Source organism: Corvus cornix, chromosome 13, assembly GCF_000738735.6.
Source record: "Corvus cornix cornix isolate S_Up_H32 chromosome 13, ASM73873v5, whole genome shotgun sequence".
Taxonomy (NCBI): domain Eukaryota; kingdom Metazoa; phylum Chordata; class Aves; order Passeriformes; family Corvidae; genus Corvus; species Corvus cornix.
This window is the reverse complement of record NC_046343.1, coordinates 15409722-15433110: the sequence shown is the minus strand read 5'-3', so window position 1 is coordinate 15433110 and position 23389 is coordinate 15409722. Positions and strand designations below refer to the sequence as shown.

Genomic DNA, 23389 nt, shown 5'->3' with positions numbered 1-23389 from the left:
CCACTGTGTCTCCCAAAAAATAAACAAGTTCTACCTGCAAGCCTCTATTGACAGGAGAAGGTAAACACTAATTAATCTCGAGATACTGAGGCATGGACATTACAGAAGTGTCTCTGTGTGAATAGATACAGCTTGGTTAGTATGCTGCACATTTATATTACACAGTATTAGGTTCTAACCACGAACAGAATACATATTATTAGAAATTCAGTAAAAAAAGGCAATTTTTTTATTTTGCTTTGTTAAAAAATAACATGAATTCTCTAGTTTCAAGGTTCTAGTGACCTGAGCCCTGTGGTACATCCTTTGAAGAAAATTCAGTGAGTCGCTATGAATAATTCCTGACTAAACTGGTGGCCACAGATATGAAATCAACAAAATTCAAAGGGGAATTCACATATTTTGGACTATAAAAATGTTAAGACAGTCTTAAAGCCTTAAGAATGCTTCATTTTGGGATGTGCATTTACTGTTCACAGTACATATGAAAAACAATTTATCCTTCAGGGACACTACCATTGTACTACAGCAAAAATAAAGGAACGTTTTTTTCTGAAAAATGAATATAAATGATAGAATAGTTTATTCACCATATGAACTGGGTATCTGCATGAACTAGGCCTTACTCGAGTATTTTCTCGCATCCTTTACTGTTGTGAGAATCTTGACTCTATATGGAAATGTATGTACCAGACATCTTGCAACATTCCCTCCCAGAAAGGATGACTTTTTGGACTAATAGTTGCAAATTCCCCTCCTCTCCCAGTTTTATATTGACTGTATCTCTGAACTGTGGGAACAGCAACACGAGAGCTCTTTCAAATAAAAAAGACAAATAATCATTGCTGACCGTACCTGATACATCACTCACACAAATGACTAACACTTCTCTAAATTACTGGCAGTTAAGTAGTGTGATAAAAGTACATCTCAGTGAGATCTTCCAGAGCAGCCAGTGCACAGTATTGACAGATAAGTGAAGCATGTGAGCCATATCTTGGGAACATTTATTTTGGCTCTTTGAGCCAAGAGCAGCACATAATGCTGAATCAAAAACCAATACAATATTAATGAGCTTCCTTCTTGCTTCCAAGAACTAACAAAGGTGAGCTGTCAGCTTGCACCAAGATGAGACTCGATACAGGGTAGTATTGCATTCCTCCCCAGTGGTTGACTGAAGTGCACTGTTCACACTCAGCCTGTCAATATCTATTTTACTATTTTATCCTTTCATTTGTCAACACACACACACTCCCCCACATAGATCCACCAAGAGCTACTCTGGCCTTGTTACTGGTTTTGTCCTGTGTGATTCTAAATGTAAAGTATCAACCACACGGCTCAGCAATCCACCATTTGCATCTTGCATAGTGCTTTCCATCATATCTCATGAACAAAACTTGTATTTATTGTTTTATCTTCTTGTTATAATTCACATTCCTCAGGGAAGATACTGATTTTGCCTGGATTTTTGTTAACCAGCTCCTTAGTGGTGACTTGACAGGTCTGCTCCAAAGTCAGATACCCAGCATGAGCTCCTGCAGGGCTGAAGGGCAGCTGGAAGTCCATTAAGTACCTCTGCTCCAGGCATGATGAAGCACTGCCAAAGCATCTCAGCCCTCTCCATAAAAAAGACAGAATATCCCTGATACTTAAAAGGTGGTCAGCCAGTTCAGCAGGGGTAGAATTAGATTTGGAAAAGAGAAGCAGTTCAGTTCCTTGCAACAGGTGAAAATCAGAAAGTCTCCATTTCTGGGATTGACTTACAGCCAAGCCAGCTCCATATCCCATTTCCAGCAGCTGTATACAGGGCAAGGAGGGATCATCCTCCTCTACACCACTGCCAGCTTTCCACCTTTTCCATCTGGATTTCTCAGCTGGCTGAGGGGTTGCTGTATTCAATAGCCCTCAGCAGGGATGACTTTGATGAGTCTGATTTGTGCACTCTGTAGGAAGGGTAAGTGAATACCCCTCCAGGGTACAGCTGAGAGGAGATTGAGCCTTCCCTCCAGACTCCTGGTTCTGAGCCAGCAGCAGGATCAAACTGTGGAACTCTGTACAATAATAGCAGGAAGGAACTTGTGAACATGGAAAGCTTCTACATGAGGGTGTTGCTGCTACTCTATTGCTATCAGAGTCAGAAAACGAAGCAGATGAAACAGTGATGATAACATGGTCCACCCTTAAGCAGTAAAAACTGCATTACAGCCCCTAGAAACTGCAGACCCACACTCCAAAACAACACAATTCTTGAACAAAGTAGTCAGACTGTACCCATGCAAGCTAAAACAATTAGTGCCTCCAAATAAATTCATAACTTTACTATGTATTTTTCAGAGACATTGTCTGAAAGGGAAGCCTTGGATAAACCCCAGACTTGAGAGTAAAGAGGAATGGAATGGACTTGAATAATACTGGAAAAATTCTGCAGCACCAAATGCTCCATTCTCCATGATTGTCCCATCAGCATCCAGGAATAAAACCAGTAACACCCTGTCAGATACTCCCACCCAAAACATTCTGGCTCATCATGTTGGACTTCTCACAATGTAAACAGTCATACAGACACTCATTTGAAAAGCAATGCCAAATGTTCTTGAAAATGCAAGGTAAGAGAGACTGCTTTATCAGATAATTGGTTACAGGATTCCTTTTTTTTCATTACTGGAATCATTTCTCAGAGGACATGGGACAAAAATTATTAACAATATTATTTAAATATTAACCAATATCAATAAATATTATTTAAATTTGCAGGCATCAGCCAATGCAACAAGGAGCTTCATATTGCTTAGCTCACAGATGCAGGCAGAACAAGAACTAAGTACTAATCTATCCTTCTAACCAGGAGACCAAGCCCACACCTCTCCAAGTGTCACAAACTGAATTTCAGTTTTGTATATTCTTTGCCAGCTCCCACAGAGAGTGGTTAAGTTTTTAACTGGTGTCTGATAGAAACTGTTTTCCCCCATTTACAAAAGATGGCACCACTGACACCCAGACTGTGACCTGGGGTTAGATACCACTTTACCCTCATGAAGGTGGGCTGCTGCAGCAGTTCTGCCCAGCAGGAAAGTGTAGCTCAAGTTTTGACATATCCTGGCTCCTCAGGAGCCAGGGGGATGCTGCTGACTTTGGTGTGAATGCAGAGAAATCCATCAGTCCAATGTGCAGAGACACCTTCAGCAGCCCCTGGGCTGTCTGGCAGCAAACCTGGTACTACACCAACTCACCTGTGGTAGTGGGAGCAGCAAGAGGGAAATACACAATTGATAAAACTGATTAAACATCCAGTCACAGCTCTAAATCCATTTTAGGGTGTCTTTGTTCTCCTGCATTTCCAGATAAGCATTTTATGAGCATGGATTTCCAGTTGGGTGTGTTACCCACCATGTCATAGGAAAATGGGGACCAAAAACAGTAAGGCTTTTTTCTGAAAGGTTACATTTGAACTGTGTGACATCTTTACAGATCCATGTGGCTTCTGAAATGTGTAGTGCATGCAGCTCCAGCAAAAACACCCAAGCTGCACACACTGCAAACCTTGTGCAAACACTGCAGACTGGTCCATGCTGCCAAGGATTGGCTTTTGTTTACAACAGCAAAGAACTGCCCAGTGCTTTTATTACTTTCCTGGCTACTCTGAAGCACCCACCAATCTCTCCACTCAGCATGGTAATTGTGGAAGATGCTTTTTGTATTACATGATTTAGTTAAAGCCTGTTCAATCTCAATTTATGAAATCCAGATTGTGAAACACCATATAAGAATTTATTCTTTTCCTTAGCATCTTTGGTCACTAATAGCAATTTTGCAGTACACTGTGCCAAATAAATCTACTTTAATACCTTAATCAAGCATTTGGGAAGCTGCTTACAAAGACTCAATGTACAGTGGCATCACCACAGTTAAAAATCAAACAATTTCCATTTTGACCTCTGTCTTCACACACACCAAACCAAAACCATACATGTATATGCTGAGGTTAAAATCTGGATTCTAGCTTTTTTGCTATTTTCTTAGAGCTAATTATTTTCCCCAACTTTGAGAAGATTTGATTTGGCCATGCTTATACATTTTTCCCCCCTCCCCTAAACAACAAAAACACAGTTTTAGTGCTTTCAGATGTTGAGATCTTTTATGCTTGCTAAAGACACTAATTTGAGTAGAAAGAAGCAGCCATCAGCCAAAGTCCAGTCTTTTGAAGATTATAGGGCTACGTGACAATTTCTGGCAGTTGGCCGTGGAAAAGTCAGGATCTGTTGGTGTCTTATATCCTGCCTCATTTTTCACATAAATGTGTGACGTACATCTGGCTCTGGAAGAAATGTCAGTTCATCTTTCAGGCCCACCAATTCGCCTCTTGAGCCTCTTGGCGTGTGAAATTTCATAATCATTTTATCCTAAAACCATACACGGTGTTAATAGCAAAGCATAAAAGTGAAATGCTGAAATCCAAAAGAGGGCTCAGCTACCTCACCACTAATCTTTATGTTCTGGAATAAAGCTATACAACCTTGCTGCAATAAAAGCACGGGAAACATTCTGACTTTTCCACTGTGGTGAGTGCCACTGGTCATTCCCAGGATTCTGCATCTTAGGATTCAGCAGAGCTTACATTGAACAAACTGAATTTTGCTAAGAGAATGGGTTAGATTCCTGCATTTTTCAATGCTGAGTACAAACATGCCAAAATAAGAAGTGGCTTCTACCTTCTACCTGCACACTTCGTTTCTCAGCTATGTGCTGTCACTTTAAGATACCTTGCATGACGTTCTTTCTTCAAGATATGGCCAAATTTTATTGAGCCAATATCCAATTCTGACCATATCCTCCTTCGATGGCATTGTGAGCAATACTGTCCCACAAAAAAAAAAAAAAAATCAGTGTAAAATCCAAATAACTGGAGAGGCATCCCCATGGCATATTTGGCAGCAGTGGGTATCAGCTCTAAAGACATTTTATTTAAAGTTTACTTACACAGGACATGCCCAACAAAATTCTGCTAATTTGGTCAGATAATAACGATGGAAGTGCTTCAATATCCAGACAAGTGAAAATAAAATGAGCTACAATATTCACCGAAGTCTGTGCCCTTTGAATGATTATCATGAGGAGACGAGTGGAACAACATACTTCCACTGTTACTTTGAATGAAAAACCTTTATATGTGGTATTTTACCAGGAATAGAAATTACTCCTGTTCTTTAAAGTTTGACCCAGGGCAGCTGCTTTGTTTAAAAATAAGTTAATGATTACTTTTGCATCCACTTCAATAGATCAAAAAAGAACATTATTCCAAAAATCAAAGCAATATAAGTGATTTTTATTTGTTATTTGAAAGAAATTAAATGGAAAAAAGCCAGGTTTTTTTTTTTTTTAATGCAACCCACATACTTTCTTCATTAACATTTTGCAGTGTTTGACAATACTTAATAAAATAGTTTTAATATTACCTAAAATGCTGCAATTTAGCCTTTATAAGTTAGGCCAAACTTTCCACAGTCCATTCTCCAAAGCCTACTCACTCATAGCAAAAAAGCCAGATTTATAGTTTTGTCCTAAAAATGATTTAAGCTAAAATACCAAAAAGTTGCAAGTTTCCAGGCCTCCCTTTCATACTACATTAATTTAGGAAATATTTTAATGACAGGCAATCCTAAAAGAGAAGCAGAGATGCAGTATGGTTAACAGGCCAAGTTAAGAGTTCATACAGGGAAAAAAAAAGTTGGGACTTTCAAACACCACAGACTTAAAGAGACACCATTAAAGGTATCATATTTCCTGACTTCTGCTTTCACAACATATATTGTTTTCATTTGCTGGCAGAGCAGGCTCTGCAGAAACAGAACACACAGATGACACTTGAGTTTTGTTTCTGGCTACCAATAGCCAGCCCTTCTCCTGCAATTTTTTCAAAACTCTTTCAAAATTTAAGTACCTGAATCTTTATCTAAATATAGATAGGAGAAAGATTTATTTATATATTTATACACATATATAAAATGAGCTTAAACTAGGACTGTGTAGGTAGGATACTGACTCCTCACGATGAGCTATAATGTGAAAAAACAGTATTCTACAATGTCAGGTTATGTTTAATTTTAGAAAAGTAAGCTGGGGGTTTTTTTTCTGAAATAAACCAGCTATGGCAAAACTCTGTGCCTGAAAGTACTTTCTAATTGAATATAGGTGAAAATCTGTCAGAATTTAAAACTCATCTCCCTTATTGCCATAGATGGAGCTTTCTGATTCATGACAAAAGTACAGAGTAAATTAATTTTAAATGTTCAGTGCACTCGTTAAACAACTCAAATGCAAATCTAACCCTGAGATCATCTGAAACAGCTTTAGTACAGTATTAGCTCAATACTCCAGACTTCTCTTGAACAATTGCAAGTGGGCACTTAACTCTTGAAAGCTGCTTTAGAAAATATCAATGGGAAAATAACAAGTCCTACAAGAAACGCCTTGCAGATAAGAGTTACCAATCAAGCATAAAAAGCCTGCATTCCAAACCAGCTTGTGATATTATTCTAGTCACCTATCTCTAACAAAGTATAATTCCCCAAGTTATTTCAGTTTTACAGAGATTTTGTTCTGCTCCCACCATAAGCAGACAGAATTAACGATAATGCCAAGGAGCACACCCAGCTAAGGGCAGCAGTTGGATGTAGAATTAGTTTAGTCCTTTTTGATATTTAAGTTTATACTCCTGCTGGGCCAGGAGGTTTCTATAAACCAATTCCAGATCAAGAGACATCTTATATTCACCTTCTCCAAAAAAAAAAAAAAAAAAAAGAAATTAACTTCATTGCTATCAAAAGCAGAGGAAATCTACAATCTGTCCTCCACTAAGTCTTCCATGATACCCTGGAATCCACTGCTATCACTGGCATTGTGCTACTTCAGAGGAAATGAAGCTAATCAGAAAACTAAGTATCAAGGCAGTTTTAGAAATACTGTGATTCTCAAACGAGACAATTGCAATTTCCATCTGCATAGACACATATAAGTGCAAAAATATACAATAATATGAAACTATTATAAAAATCTTTTCATCCACATATCAATTTTAAGACTTTCCCAGATAATGTCCTTTTGATAATGTTATTGTGACTCTGGTTTCACTGCCAGTTCTATTTTCTTGGCAGCCACTCTACATTTTATTTCAAGTATTATCTATCATGTAATATAAATTCAGAGGCGTTTAAGAGCATACTTTAATTTAGGCAGGTACTCACCTCTCTCTCTCTTAAAGAAAGTTAATTTTATTATCATTATATATTATGGATGACCATTAACAGAGAGGTGGAAAGTCTGTAGCTTTTCCATAGGTATAAATAGAGATACTTACAGCCGTTCAAGTTGTTTCAGATCCTGAAAAGCTCCACGTTCTATCACACTGATCTGATTTTCTTCCAAGTGTCTGCAATTCCAGAAATACCAGTTAATTTTAACACAAAATAAAGGCATCCCCACTTCTCTTCAAACATTATTAAAATGCTTTTCACCTAAACATCAATACCAGTTTTAATCGGAGATTATTAAAAAATTAGGGCAGAGGAGCACTCTTTCTCGTGGTCACTAACAGGAAATTGACTCCAAATTTGCCTCCTGACCTCCACATTTGGTAAATACTTTTGTTTCTAAACTTCTGTAACCACAACAATTTTGCTTAGAAAGGTGTTGGCCTGGAGGCTGTTGTTACATCCCTGGTACATTCCTAATCTTTCCACGATATTTATGTCACATAATTGAGATAAGTGACTTCTAGAGCCCACAGCAGGAACCCACTCAATGGCAACGTATTTTTTTTGTCCACACTCTGTTCTGCACAGATTTCAGGCTTGCTCTGGAGCAAATCCTCTAAGTATTCCAAAGGGGTTCCATCCCCCCAGGAACAGCAGCTGTGTCCCACTGTACAACAGGGTGCAAAAACACACGGGACAGGTCCCAGCTTTCCCCTGAGTGTGATCCTGCTTTTCTCCCCCCCAACACCAGGATAAGTTACAAGCACAGGAGACTGACTTCTCTCTGATTTACAGTGTGCAGGGGATGACTGCCATTCACACAGCAGAAATGCCCTTGATAGGTGAAATGGAAGCCAAGGAACCAATATTCCAACAGTCCCATTTGAGGTGACCTTTTCCCTCCCTCAGCGCTGCCTTCCAGCACACACCCACTCCTGTAGGAGCACTCAGGTGCAGGGACCAAACACCTCCGAATATTCTATGTGGCTTTAGCTAAAACACAGACAGGAAAAGCTCAGCAGACAGTGAGTCTGGCCTCAGGATGACCAGGGAAAAGCACTGCTCTAGCCTGTTCAACAGCCACTCCTCTGAGGATGCTCAGAGCTGCTCGACTAGATAGGAGCTGAGGGCACAGACAGCAAGAGAGTATTCCACAGAGAAGACCAAGAAGACGAAAATACAAAACTACAAAACTCAAGCACATGAACTAGAGAGTCATGTGGCTTAAAGGACAGGGATGAAATACTGCAGGAGGAAAAGGAAAAAGGAGGGAGCTAGAAGGGATAAAAGGAAAAGGCGCACCAAGGAGTATTTTGCACGTGTGGTGTTTGCTTGAGACTGGAAGATTTTTTTCTGCAGTACAGGGCTACAAGTTTCCAGGTCACCTGTTTCTAGCCCTCATTCTGATGTGTGCAGGACTAGGCTACCTTTCTAGGAACACTGGGACAGGCTGCAGATTTCTCTCTTCTCACCATAACCCCCAGCAAACAGGCAGGGAGGAAAAAAGGAAAAATAGGAGTTCAGTAACAGAATTATGAAAAGACCATAAGAGAAACCAAAGAAAAGTTAAGAAAAATCTGAAGGATGTTTTATTCCAATGCCTTCTGTGTCAGACACCACATTACTCAAAGTCTGAGCAAATGAGTTACATGAACCTGGAATGAACATGGGACAAAAGCTCCAGGTAAAGATGGCAGTTGGACATTTCAGTTATTCCTAAAGGCATAAAAGACTGCAGCAGCATTAGGCAATGTCTGACACTATAAAAACCCAACCACTATAAAAACCCTACTGACATTAATATAGTAGAGAACATTTATTTTAATAGACTCTCAAAATGGTATTGACAGTTGGGATGGGAGCCAAGGAAATCTAAACAACTCCTCTGCTAGAGATGAAAGAAACACCACAGGAACAAAAAGTCTTCCCATAGATTTGAGGTGTTTCCTTAGTATATGACAACTTGTTCCCAAGTGTTATGGCAGCAGGAGAAAAGACTCACCTTTTCCTTAGCAGGACTTAAATAATCACTGGGATTATCACTAAACAACTGTAACAGTTCAACAGTTGCAGCTTTAAGGGCTTGTTTTAGAAGATAATCAGAGGAAAACTTTTCATCACTAACTTAGTGGCGCTGCTTGACGTCCATGTAGAGAAAATAGGAAACCAGGAATGACAAAGTCTGCAGACTGATGTTCAAGGCCTATCTAGAGGTATGCTTAAGCTCTTGACATACTCTGAGATCATGAGACAGCACCACCTGAAATCTTTGTATTTATGACTGTATACTAGATCAAAAAAACTCACCAGTTTCCTTGTGTACAACTTCTACAGCTATTCTTAATCAACTTCTACTTAATACTATGCTATTAATGGGACTGTACCTTAAAGTGGCCAAAATCTGAAAGTCCTATTTGCTAGTGTTTCAATATAATTGACTTATGCATAAGTGATTGTAAAGCAGACCAAAATCTTTACCACAGGATTTGTTCAAGGCCAGTAAGAAACAACTAAACAGCTCTGAAACTAGTCACTTAAGTGTAGAACTAAAATTTACTGTTTCACATGACAAACTGTTCCAGTTGCCTGGTTTAAAAGAATACCAACAATTGAATAATGTGCCAAGATTACTAAAATTTGGTCTCTGGAATTATAGACATTCTAAGTAGTAGCACCCTAAAATAGTCTCGTAAAAAAGAGACAAGTTTTGTGTTATACTCACAAGACACGAAGATTCTTCAGCCCCGTGAAGTCTGTCTTTGTGATTCTTGTGATGTTATTTTTTTCTAGATCCCTGCAGAGGAAAAAGAAAGCAGTATTCAGACACTACAACTGACACCCAAAATTCCATTAGCAGAAAGTATCTGCATCACTGGAGCATCCCCCAGCTGCTCAAACTGTACAAACAAACATTTCCATTAAAATCTCAAAAAGCAAGTCATTGATCCTGATGCATTTTGCCTCCTCCTCCTCTATGCTGCTCTCACAGATGAAGTTTCTCCCATTTTTAGTTCTGGTATCAGTGCTCACTGTATGCTTCTTCCTCCCTCAGACTACAATGCTCTAAGAGGCTGTGCATATCCAAGACAAACTCAGTACAAAACAGCTGAAACAAGAGTACAGGGCCCCAAAATTGTTATTCTAAACCCAGGTGAGTCCAACCTGCTGCAGAAACTTTGGCCACACAGAGCCTGAAAAGAGCTCAGCTTAGTTCAGTGACTCCTCAGCATGGTCCTACCCAGATGACTGGAACATTTACTGGTGCTATAGGACCTGGCTTGCCATTTTCTCCCCTCTAGACCTGCCTTTGCCAAGAACCCCTAAAGTTCTGCCAGTTGAGCACATCCTGTTGTTTGGCCTTAGACAGTCCATGGTTTTTAGTCCTGTCCACACAGTTCTCCCTGCCTTAGGGACAAGACAAACAGCTAGTCTTCCTTTCTAGTCTTCATGCCATCAAAAATACAACATGTAGACACAGAATGTATAAATATTTTTGGCATAACTTTTTCAAACATTTGACATCAATCTTTCAATGAGTCTAAGATATAAGCAAGACTTTAACTGGATTGAAGCAGTGTGTGATGCACTAGAGCACAGAAATAAGTGCTTAAGAATATTGGAATCTACTTCTAATAGTTATTGACAGACATCAAAATAATGCTAATAAAATCCTTAAGTCATAAAATGGATTATAAACAGATTTTACAAATTGTAAGAGTTAGTTCATGCATCTTAGCATGAGACATTTATATAATACAAGAAAGATTCTCCTGTCAGGAAAGCACAGATGGAAAGTAAGGATAAAGATAAGGAAATGAGGGGGGAAAAGAGTCCCTGTGTTTCAGCTATATGAACAAGACAGCCAGTACCCCTACTTCACTTATGTCAGCTGTATTTTAAAAGGTTCACTGAAGAAAAGAACCACAAAGCCTGTAGAGGGCACTTTCATTGCCTGTACCAGCCATTCTCTTCCATTTGTCTTTATCCTGTCGATTGACTCATGCTTTTCCCCAAGAATACCTTTGAATCACTGCCTACATTTTTCAGATTTTCCAGCTTAATTTCCTCTTGTGTTCTCAGTTCAGTTCTACCCTGGTGCATCATTAACTACTCACTGGTGTGCCAGTGAGCTGATTGCAAGAAGCATTGGAAAGAATTACGTCTGGAGTAAGCAACACGTAAATAGCTTGTGTTTGACTTGCACGTTGTTCCCCATCTGCTTTTCATGGCATTCCATCACAAGTTTTCCCTTTATCTCAGAGAAGCTCTAGCAAAACACAGCATTAAGCTGGTTGGAATCCCCCAAGGCAGAGAGGAGCCAGCCAAGGGACATGGAGCAACACGGTGTCCATGGCCCCAGTTCTTGTGTATTTTGGTAAGACTTGATCCCAGCACAGCTTTGCTTGGCTTGAACAAGTGCATGCAGAACCACCATTCCTGCCATCCACACAGCAACCTCTCCACTGCACCCCCCACACCCTGTCTGAGACACCAGTCCCACTCATCAGCACAATTCCTCCCTGCTTTCAGCCCCAGGAGCACGCAACATTCTTCCCCTGGGGAAACCTGCAGCTCTCTGTTCTGAAAGACTTTAACATTCCTTGATCAACGCATATCTTGAGATTGCTTTTTCCTCTACTCCTGCAGATTGGCACAGCCTATCCTGTATACACAATATCAATCATTCAATTAATCACTTACAAAGTTTAGTGTCTAAGGGAAAGTTTTCCATTTTTGTTATTTGAATTACTTGCACAATGCCCTAACCTTAAGGAAAACATTCCTCATGAAGTTCACTTTCCTCAAACCATAACTGCAGCCTCTGTCTCTTTTAAAAAACAGTGTTTACCTTCTGAACATTTGCCTTTTCCAGCATGCTCTGCCTCAAAGCTTATCTGCCATTTGAAGAAAAACAGACTAAAACTGTGATGAACTACATAAAATTTCCTCCTCCTGTTCACAGTAGGTCTAACAGTGCTGCAAAGCAACAGATTGCCACAGGTTACCCCATTAGTCAATTAAACTTTGTGACTGTGAAGTTACTGAACTAATGCAGACATTAGTGGTTTACAGCTGGTATTTGTGGGCAACATAATATTTTATGTTTCCTTTATAAAGTTTGGCAGCTGATTATGGGCTCACTAGTGGGTTTAAACTACAAAGAGCTAAACCTTAACATGTAATCTTGGTTGGCTTTCAAACACATCAGCGTTCAAAAGGACTCTTGGAACCAAACAGATTTCTTGGAAAAGAAATCATCTGGGTCTAAGACGTGAGGAAAATGATACCGTAAAGGCAAATTTAATTTATATTTCACTTCAACACGTATCTATATCCAGATGAAATTAATTCTACATAATATTCTTATTGTGCAGAATTCCTGCATTTTGGGTAGTATGTGGGGCCAAGCAGATCTTGAATCCTACTCAGCACATCTATATCACCCACAGGACCAACTACTACTCTTGGTCATCTCACATTCAAATAGGACTGTCTCAGCAATTAAAAACATCTAAGAAAACTCCGTTAAGGAATACAGGTCTCTTCTGGAGTGTCAGCAGCAAAGTCAATTAACACTTCATTAAAAAGAAATCAGAAATGATATCTATATCAGCTTTGGTAAAGCTCTTGGCATTAGGTCTCTCTTGACAATTTATTAATTTTTTGAGGATAATTTGTAGGATAAAGCACGCCAAGGACAATGCAGCTACAGTGGTAGCTTTAAGAAAACAGACATGGAAGGAATGACTTCAGGGAGAATAGAAACACGAATTGGACTAGACTGGTACAAGACATCATGAAAGTGAGTTCAGATGAGCTATTAAGGGAGCTTTACTCATAAACATGTCCTGCTATGTTCTAATAACAATTTAATTCAACACATATTTTGTAGATGCTGAAGACTGAGTCACACAATGTACACACTTATTACAAACAGGGATGCTTGGAGCAACTGGAGCAAATCCTGCTTCATTGCAATAATTCCTCTGAATTGCTTCATCTTTCATTCTTCTCTAAAGACAATCAAGTGAATTTAAGACAGACTTTGCAACGTTTTAAAGCACCACCATTCCCAGGAGCATGCCAGGAGTGCACAGATTTCCTCTGCTACATTACTTAAACGTCGGTTGATAATTATTCTGTTCAGCCACTCCGCTCTTCCAAAACATCCGGACACTGTTCTCAGCCCCCACCCTCTTCCTTGGACTGGATAAAGTTTATGACTTTACAAGTAAATTCACTTGTCTCTTCACACTTTGTGCTTCAGCCTTCCGGCCTCTCAAGCCTTGGCAAACACAGCCTCTCATCCTGGACAGCTCTGAGCCTCTCCTCTCCAATGCACAAGATCAGGATTGGGTCTGACACCACATCACCCCCACAAGGAGCAGTGCAGCTTCTAGAGAAGAGCCAATAACAACAGCAGTCAGATGCTGAAGTCTTGCACAATCTTCAGGTCAATAATTCAGAAGTTACATATAAATAAAAAACCTTACACACAATTAAAATCCCTTTTATATCAAGGATGCAAAAATTCAAAGCAACACTACTAAACTGTAGCAAGTTCATATTACAGTCAAATGTTACTTTGCTACCATCTGAACCCACTCTGTATAATAATATCCAAGATAATCTGGATAATCAAGTCTGGGCCCCCGTCATAGTTGTGAATCCTAAACATACCCAGGTCAAATCCTGATTTAATTCCTCAACATTTCCAAGACCGTAGGTTTGGAGTCTTTTAATCAGCTGCTCATTTTAGAGCTCTGGTTGCCCAGTTATGCTTTTCCAGGCACATAGAAGCCAAATTGAAAAGTCTTACTAAAGCACAAAGCAGTTTTCTTTCTACAGCTCTGTAATGCTTTGGTTTTGAAGCCTCTGATAAACGGGCACTGCACAAGTTCATGGGCACACAAAACACAGTCTGATGTTCTTACTGCCAATGCTGCACTCGCTTTAAGACAAGGTTCTATTTCATGCTTTAAAAAAAAAAAAAAAAAAAAAAGACTAAAAAATTTTTTTTCTGATCTGAAAAACTACCGGACTTCAGGCCCCATTCCGTCACCTTTTGGTCAGAAAATAAATTGCCTAAATTTAGTTCTCCTTCTAGAAGGAACACAAAGCTGCATTTGGTTAAAACCATTTATTATCAATAAGTACTCAAGAGCAACAAATTTTCCTCTGTTTCAGAGAACTCTCAGGTGCCCATCTGGCAAACACGGTGACATTCCTAACAACAAAACTGAAGATGATCCCTGATGCCCAGTAATTCCATGGCAGTAGCTGATTTTGCATTTCAATGACAAACAAGTCCTAGATGGGCAGTATTTTGGAAAATACTTATGAATTGTCTAATAAATATTATTTGTCTTTAACCAAAGACAACATTACACAAAATTAAAAATCATGGGAAGCAAAAATAACCTGCTATCTAAGGAGAAGGAGCACCAGACTTCACTGCAGTCCTCAGATATTTCTTCATGTATATTAATAAAGAATTCAGTAAGAGCAGTAGGGAAACTGTATTTAAGGAAAAATTAACTGCCATACACTTCAAAAAACAGCTCTTACCCAAGTTAAACAGCACTAGGATTCTTTCCTGTCCAGCTGCTTCCTAAGAAAGGTAAATATTCATTTCTAGTCATAGAACCTCAAACACAAAGTTTGGTTTCTGTTCCTGTTAGGTTTTCAAAGTGGTTACCACACACCAGTTCAAAGCTACACACATTTGTGTCACAGTAAGGACAAACAAATCAGCCCAGAACCCAATACTCTGAAAGGAATCTTGATTCAACCAACACCCCACAATCAACAGGGAAGATGCATTTCTCTTCATCCCAGTTTTGCTATTTTCCAGGAAGGAATGCGTAAGATTTGTATGTCACACAGAACAAAGCTTAGGAATTAATAAAACTCTCTCTTGTTCCCCCTAAAAACAGGTCAGGATCCAACACACCATCTAGAATTCCCATCAAAACAAAACTCACCTGGGACACAATTCATGGAGCTTCCAAATGTTCATGAAGAACAGAAGAAAAATAATTTTCCAAGAAATTTAGGAACACCTGTTTTGAAGTGATAGCACACATCCTTTGCTATGATTAATTTGTACTGCATTCCAAAGGATTTATTTTAAATGGTAAATCAACACTGAAAATGTGGAAGCTAAAATTCAAGTGATGAATGAATCCAGATTCCTGGATCTCAGGAGCTACTGATGTTTTTCACTAGCCCGATTCCTCCAAATAACTAAAGCAGCCCTCATTCCTGAAAAACAAAGCTTTTTCTGTGCCACTACAGTGCTAAAGGACTTTGTCAGCCCAAACCAGCCCAAGTGACAGCTGAGTCACCCCTTGGAAGTTTTTCTGTGCTTTGTTTTCCCCATCCCCAGTCACCACCCCAGGTAACCACGATCACAAACATGCAGAACCTGAGCTGGAAGAAACCTGCATTTTCCACAGCAATGCATTTTTTCACCACTGACCTGGCTCCCTTGCACTCCAGAAACTTTAAAGCCACGAGGAAAACCCTTCTTGATTTTTAGGACAGCTACCTGCAGGGCTGGAGGCAAAAAAGCTGCTCATTAAAGCCTCCCCCTCTTTATGAGTGCTTTAGTTCTTAGTTTGGGAATGTGCAAAAACCAGGACCAGGAAAGGGACAAAAATCCACTCCCATGTGTGAATGTACCCACACAGAAGATTCTGGCTGCCCTTTCCAGTCTTCACACACCCAGTATCTGTTTTATTATTTTAACCATTTTCCAGGATTTCTGCTGTGCAGCTAATTAATGGGTATGAACTGCCACCAGCCTCTTAACCTTAAATGACCATAATTCCCAACAGAAAGCACTTGGCAATTCTCTCTTTTGCCTTCAATCCAAGAACTTCAAAGTTACTGCGATAAACTACTCGATTATAACACTATCCTGAAGCCCTCTGGCAGCACAATCTGCATATCTTCAGATTGAACATATTTTCATCTCAAGTTTTGCAATGCAGGAAATGAATTCCTGGGACTGGATTTTATGAAATACACAAATTCCACTAGTTTCCAAATCACATGGGCAAGTATGAACATCACTTCTAAAGAAAGACAAAAACTTCAAAATCATGTTCAGCTGAAGTAATTTCATTTTTTTTTTTAAATAGTACATTTCATCTCTATAAGACTCAAGTTATTTTTTTCTTCTAAACAGCTGACTTTGCAAAGGAGCATGAGAATTTATTTTTATTTTTTCCGAGCTCTAGAAAGACTGGCACTCTCTGAACATTTCTCATCATTTAGTTCAACAGAAGAAAAATATTCAAAGCCCTCCACCTAAGAGGAAGTAAACCCACGCAACAATCACAGGTGGGGCACTGCATGAGCAGGAAGATGCTTTGCAGCCAAGGCTCCTGGAGTCCCATTGTGCCCCAAAACAGCAGCAGTGTCCCTTGAAGCAGCAAAGGCCACCTCGACCACACTGTGCCAGCACAGCCAGAGGGGTTTAAGAATTTGAAAGAATTCACTCCTGTCTTGTCCTCTGGACTTTTGACAGTCCATCTGCAATACTGGGTCAGTGCAGGCTCTCCAGGACAGGAAAGAGACTATCAGGAAGGTGCTTGATAACATTTGAACAGAGGCTGAGACACCTAGGTTTGTTGAACTTAAATAAAAGGTTAAGGGGAGATCCTACTGCAAACTACAACCAGCAGTTTGGAGGCTACAGACCCCCTTTCCTGACCTGCAGTAACAACAAGCAACAGGTGGAGAAACATTAAGAGAAAAAAACAAGCCCTGCCACAAACCACCAATTCTTTCTAAATATTCTTCATAGTTTCAGCAACAAGCAATACTGGATCCAGCAGCATGGACATCTCATACAAGAGTAACAATCAACTCACAATTCAACATTTCATCATTTTTGCTGTAGTTGTTGGATACCACATGTGTGACACTGGATAGTTTCAGTCCTCAGGAAAATTTAAATAGTAATTGAACAGCCACACAATAGTTGGAGTGTGCAAATCCCATGCTGCAGTCTATCATATTTTTGTAACACATATACAGGACAGCTTTTAATTCAAAAAAGGTTAGATCCTTTGTTCTGATTACAGAAGGCTTTCAGGTCTGAGTCAGACTGTTTTCTTTCTGTCTGAACAATGAGAAGAACGGACCTTCAAGGTTAAGTGCCCTAATTTTGTGAATAAGCTGTCCATTCTTAAGCCCATTACAGCTGTGCTTGGTTAATAACACACATTAAGTGTCCAAATGATCTGGAACTGCTTGCAGGCAACACGATTCTGCCCTCATCCTTATAAAAATAAGAAAAAAATTATTTGGCAAACTACAAATGTTAAGAAACATACAAAAAAAAAAAACCCCAAACCTTTAACTTTTTGCAACTTGTGCAGTGGCTGAATTCCCCACAGCAGGCTGAGGTGGAAATCATACCCAACGCCCACAGAAAGCAGCATAATGGATGGAGTAATTCAAGTATTCTGCTTCTTCCAAGGAAATACATGTTTGTCTCAGCCTGCAGGAATTCCAGTCTAATTATTATAGTGTACAGGTTTTATTATACACATAAAGGAATTGTTATGCTGACAGCATAACGCTTAACAGCACATTTTACACTCCTGTGTCCTTCACCTCTGTCCCCAGAGCTCTGTACTTGCTCTTGATGTGTTCCAGATCTCATTTGGCAGTGTCACCTGTGCCCTGGTGAAAGATAACACCCTGCAGGAAGAATAAAAGGGGTGGAGGTTGTCCTGGCACTTCCTCGTGTGCCAGTGCACACCTGGGCTAAAGAGACACCTGGTGATGGAGCTCCAGCACAGGAGGGAGGGGCCAAACAGCACCCAGGGGTGCAGAAACACTGCCCAAACCTCAAGTGATGGAATGAGCTAAGTCAGAGCTCAGCTGGAGCTCAAGCTAGCAAGGGTCATCAAGAAGAGCTCCTAGCAGTGCATCAGCTGTAAAATAATAAACAAGATGTGATGGTTCAGTGACAGACAGAGGTGCTCAAAGCCTTCACCAACACAGTCTCCCATGTTCTTGTGTTCAAGGAGGAGAGGAACAGCCAGCAGTGGCAGAGGATCTAGTCAAACATCACTTGAGAACTCCTGACCCATCCAAGCCTGCAGGGAGACAGAACACATCTGTCGGTGCAGAGATCAGGCTGATAGAGCTCAGCCTCGCCCTGACACCTCCAGCACAGGCAAACATCACCTTTGCCTTGAAAAGGTTTAAAAGCACAATATGGCAAAGGGCAGGCTGGTCAGCAGCAGCCCCAGTCTGGTACTGGGAAAGTCACTGCAAATATTACAGGAGCCAGTTTCTGGTTTTCAAGACCCAACTGGACATTTCCTGTCTGAATTCCATGTTCTGCTTTGAGCAGAAGCTGAACCAGGAGACATCCTGAAGTCCCTTCCAACCTTAATGACTCTGTGATTCTACATTTTCTGCAAAGGAAAGGGTAAAACAAGTATTTGTTGTCTTTTGTTTCAAAGGAAGTACAGGGAATAGTAGAAAACTTTAAATAAGAAGCATAAAAAAATAGAGAATACTTTAAAATACAGTTGCTACAGAAACATGGTTTAATATGAAGAAGGCAGGATGTGCACATTATAAAGAGGAAGCAGTACAGTTCTGTGTCAGATAAGCTCAAGTATCATTTTAATTAATATTAAAAAAATAAAATCCAAGGTCAAAAACTGCCCATACAAGAAGTCACTTTTTTTACTTATTTCTTTTCAATTCTTGATCTTATTAGCCATTCCTACTTAAAAACTGTAGCTCTTCTTTCATGTCCAGCATGACCAGCTGGTTACGTGGATTTCAGGTGGTCAGATCAGCCCAGTGCTATTCCAAAGCTCAGAGAGTCACCAAAGGCAGAACTCAGACCATGTCAAGCATTCTTTGGGCCATATTTTCACTCGACTAGCAAATGGACAAAATCATCAGGATCTGAACAGAGGTGTGCCTGTGCTTCAATGTTTGTCACTTTGGGACTCATCTGGGAAAAAAATTATTGCTGCAAACTTCAGCAGAACCCACATTGCTTTAATTCTGTATTTCACTTAACAGTGTGGTACGTGACTGAATAGATCACAGTGAAGAAACTGCAGAGTTTGGGTGCTCTTCACTAATACACACAGTTTGGTATTTCAGACTTGCAATATTTCACACCGGCTTCTGACTGCTGGATATTCTTGATAACTTCGAAAGACATTCTACGAACAAATAAATTACTTTAGTGAAGCCTGGCATGAAAATCAAGCCTTGATTTCATCACCCTGCTCACTTTCAGACATGCACAGACTAGAAACTCTTCCCAGATCTTTTCCTGGAAAGGTAAGAGAGATCTGTGTTTATGTTTGGGGTTTTTCTTTTTGTTGCTATTCAGGGTTTTGTTTTTTTAATGTAAAAAGCATCTAGTTTCACCAACTCTATTCATTCCTAGCACCACCACACTGAGTGTAACATGTCTATAGAGGCCACTGAGGAGCAGAGGAAGCCAAGAAGTTGCAATAAAATGCGTAGGACAGTTTTAATATGTAAAATGAATTTTGAAGGAAGGGGTGTATTGACTTGAAGTTAGCAACCAGATGTCACAACCAATTTACAAGCAATTTTCTTCACTCTCAAGTAGATTCCCACCTTCCTTGTCCCCCATTCTCATCCCACTTTTGGTTTTGTACTTGCTGCAGTAAAGCTGAATTGATTTCACAATGTTTGCTGAATGAACACAAAACTCAAGTTTTCCTAAAGCCTTTGCACAGAAATCTGATGTTTCAAGGTACTGAAACTCCTCATGCTTATAAAACCACTTTGCACTAACCCTGCTACATGCATGAGGGCCATGGAAGAACAACCTTGGCAATTATCTATTCTATAAAATGAAGTCAACATCAACTGGGAATAATCCATTTTCATCTTCTAAAAAACTTCATAAGCAATTAGCTAAAGAACTTTCCAAGGGGGAAAAATGAACATGAAACCAAAACCAACGCCAAACAAACCCCCAAAAAGTCCATAAAACACTTCTGATTGTTCCTTATCTTCTGCTGCCTTTTCATATGTTATCTATTAAAACTCAAAACTCCAAAGGATCATTGGGCTGTTTCCTACACTTTCCCATTCTTATCTGAGAAACTTATATCCAGATGTGTGTTTTCATCTCTCTGAAGAACCAGCCTTTCCCTTAGGGCTTTATTTCTCAGTATCTATTTCCACTTCTGGAAAACAAGTTCTCTTTGCTCAAGAATTTCCCTTCCATCATTTTTTTTCCCCACCCCTTTTTTCTGGTCTCCAGCTAAGCTCCCTGCTGCATTTATTCAGGCATTGCAGAAATGCACAGTTGCTTTCCTGTTCCATTCCCTAACAATGAGTTCTCTTTTTTGCTCCCCAGCTGTATTCTCAAAGCACCATCTCTAACCAGCTCTACCACTTCAAGAGGATGAGACTGCCACTGCCTCTTCTCACCACTCTACAACCATTTCACACAAGCTTGTGACCCAGAGGCTCCCACATTGCTCAGTGATGCTGTAACCACTGCTGCCCTCCCCAAAGATGTTTCATCCAAGTTTTGCCAAAATCAGCATTTCAAAAACGTTCCTAATATAATGCCTCCCCAGTCTAAACAAACCCATCACACAGACAAAAGACAAAACTGGAGAAAATCCATAAGTTCCCATTAAAGTCCAGGCAAAACATGCTTTAGGACAAACAGGAAGGCACAAGACATGTAAACTGCCTTCTGGATGCATCCTTTCCTTGCTGAAATTTCTCAGACTCATATTTAAACAACACAACTGTTTTAATTAAACATTGCTGTCTCCATAGCTGTGGACAACCAGTACATGCATATGCAGGATTACTTTAATGGGCTGGATGTCCTGTGATCACATCTGTTATGTGAGCTTTATATGCTACACACTCTATCCTAAACCAGACAGAATGGGCAAACTGCTGTTTGCTATTTCCTTATTGGAAGAGCAGAAAAATCATTAATGTAAAGTTAAACTACGTTCTTACATAGGGAATGCAAATTTCTTTGTTCATTGACCTTGGATAAGACAGCACATCCCAACGAACATGATACAAAATTCTAGGGAAGAGTCTTCCATTTTTGGATGGGCTTTTTGTAATCTTCAAAGGAAAGCTGAAGTTTGGAATTGGAATAGTTTCTACTTTGGGTCAAATTTTTTGTGAAAAAAACTATTCCAAGTCAAGGCAAACTTTTGTATTAGGTCAGTATCTTGTAATATGACACTGCATTTAATGCCAACACTGAAAACCCTTTTAGGCAGACAGACAACCAAGTACTACTTCAACTTAAAAAGCTGCTAAAATATTTGAAGAAGTGCTCAATATTGGCCAGTGCATACCCAAAGAAAATGTCAGAGATGACAATTCAGTAGGACAGTTTTGCTAAACTGCCTTAAAATACTTGATTTTATTCTGACCTGAGAAAGTGAGGAAGGCTCACAACTCACAGTATCTTTGGAAACTTTCAGGGTTATTTATTAGGTCCCACAACAACCTACAGCAGTAATACCTCCCAGTCTACTAACACTTGTATTTTGTACCAGTTAATTATCACATTCCTTACCTGCCACAGGAGTAAAGGAAAAAGACCAATGGAAAAAAAAAGCCCCAGGATTCAGGAATAGTCCCCTAACTATTAGCATGCACAAGCATGCACCTTGCCTCTGCTATCAAAATGTTATTTTCTTAATAGTTAAATGCTTATCTTTTGACACATTTCATGAGAAAGTTGATTCCCACACACTCTTCCCCTCCACTCTGTGCCTCTCTTTCCCCTCAGTCAAATACCCAACCTTGACAGAATCCAGCTCTTGAAAAAAGTTTGGAGACAGACGTTAAAAGCTGCATTTGATAGTGCTATGATTTTGGAGATCAGAACCTCAGCTTCACTAACATGAAATTTATTACCATTTCTGTTATCATGCCTAGAAGCACCCTTACAATAGCTCAAGATTTCTTCATGTTGAGCACTGTGCAAACAAAGATTTCCCAAAGGATTTTCTGCAAAGAAAAAAGAGCAAAGGGATGAAGACAAGCAGATGAAACAGAACTGATGAGTACAGCAGACACTGTCCTCAACTCCAACACAGCCTAAGTTGCACTCTGTATTTTTAACTGAAATAATTAAAATTAGAGTAAATTTAAAGTTTTGTAAAACAAACTGGTTGTTTTGGTTTTTTTTTTTTAACAAGGACTGACCCTCCCAAGAAACACCACCAAAATGGAAGGAAAAAAATAATAAATCTATCAGAAATGGAGTCCATCACCATCCTCCCCACACTTTCTACAAGGCTGTTAAAAATGGGTTACTGATCTCCAAATCATTAACCTCCAGAGCAGTTCATCCCTCCCCTTCCAAGAAGCCCTGGCTGAAACAGAATCACCAGTCCTGTGTCTCTGTAGAATCAAACAATTGTCAAGGTGCAGAGAGAAAACATCCTGAAAAACTGCAGGCAGCTCCTGTGGGTGACTGCCTGGATGCAGAGACACAGCACAATGTCACCACTGTGCCCCACACCACAGGACAGGGTCAAAGTCTCTCTAATTAAAGTCCTAAATACAACATTGCTGCCCCAAACCAGACTGACCACGGGTGCCCACAGCAGCCAGAGAGGTACCAGCAGGAATAATGTGTCCCAAAATCCTCAGTGTTGCCTGGACTCCAAACATTTAACAGGTGTTTGAGAGTCTTCATCAGTAGTACTTGTTCCACCAGGCTGATCCCTCTCCACACAGCTGAAGTGGGAAGAAAGGCACAGCATCCTCCAGGCAGGAAGCACACAGGACTCTCCTGAGGATTCCCTTTCACAGAAAGTTAAGAATCATTTCAGCAACAGTATTGCAATTTTTTAGGGAAAACATAGGTAAAAATGAACTGGTGGGCAACACCAATTCTATAATCAACTCAGAAGCAAATCGCAGACAGATTTTGAAGACTCATCAATGGAGTCAAGACCAGCTTTAAAACACTCAGTTTTCTGCCTCATTTTAACCACGCCCATGTTTACTGAAAATGCTCCCTTTTACCAGTGAGAACAAAGGAGATTTGAACCAATGGCTACATTGTCATTTCTACCTGAAAGACAAAATTAAGGCCTTAGAAAAAG

At 39.8% G+C, this 23389-nt stretch overlaps 1 protein-coding gene across 3 annotated transcripts in view; it reads right to left on the bottom strand.

The window, feature by feature from the left end:
• SLIT3 (slit guidance ligand 3) overlaps window positions 1-23389 on the bottom strand; it is a 468570-nt gene that overhangs the window by 437579 nt on the left and 7602 nt on the right. For all 3 annotated transcript variants that reach the window (XM_039559586.1, XM_010406223.4, XM_010406222.4), the window contains 2 exons: window positions 9976-10047; window positions 7358-7429 (listed from right to left, as the gene is read on the bottom strand). In XM_039559586.1, the coding sequence (XP_039415520.1) occupies window positions 7358-7429; window positions 9976-10047 (144 nt within the window). The remainder of the gene's footprint in view (window positions 1-7357; window positions 7430-9975; window positions 10048-23389) is intronic.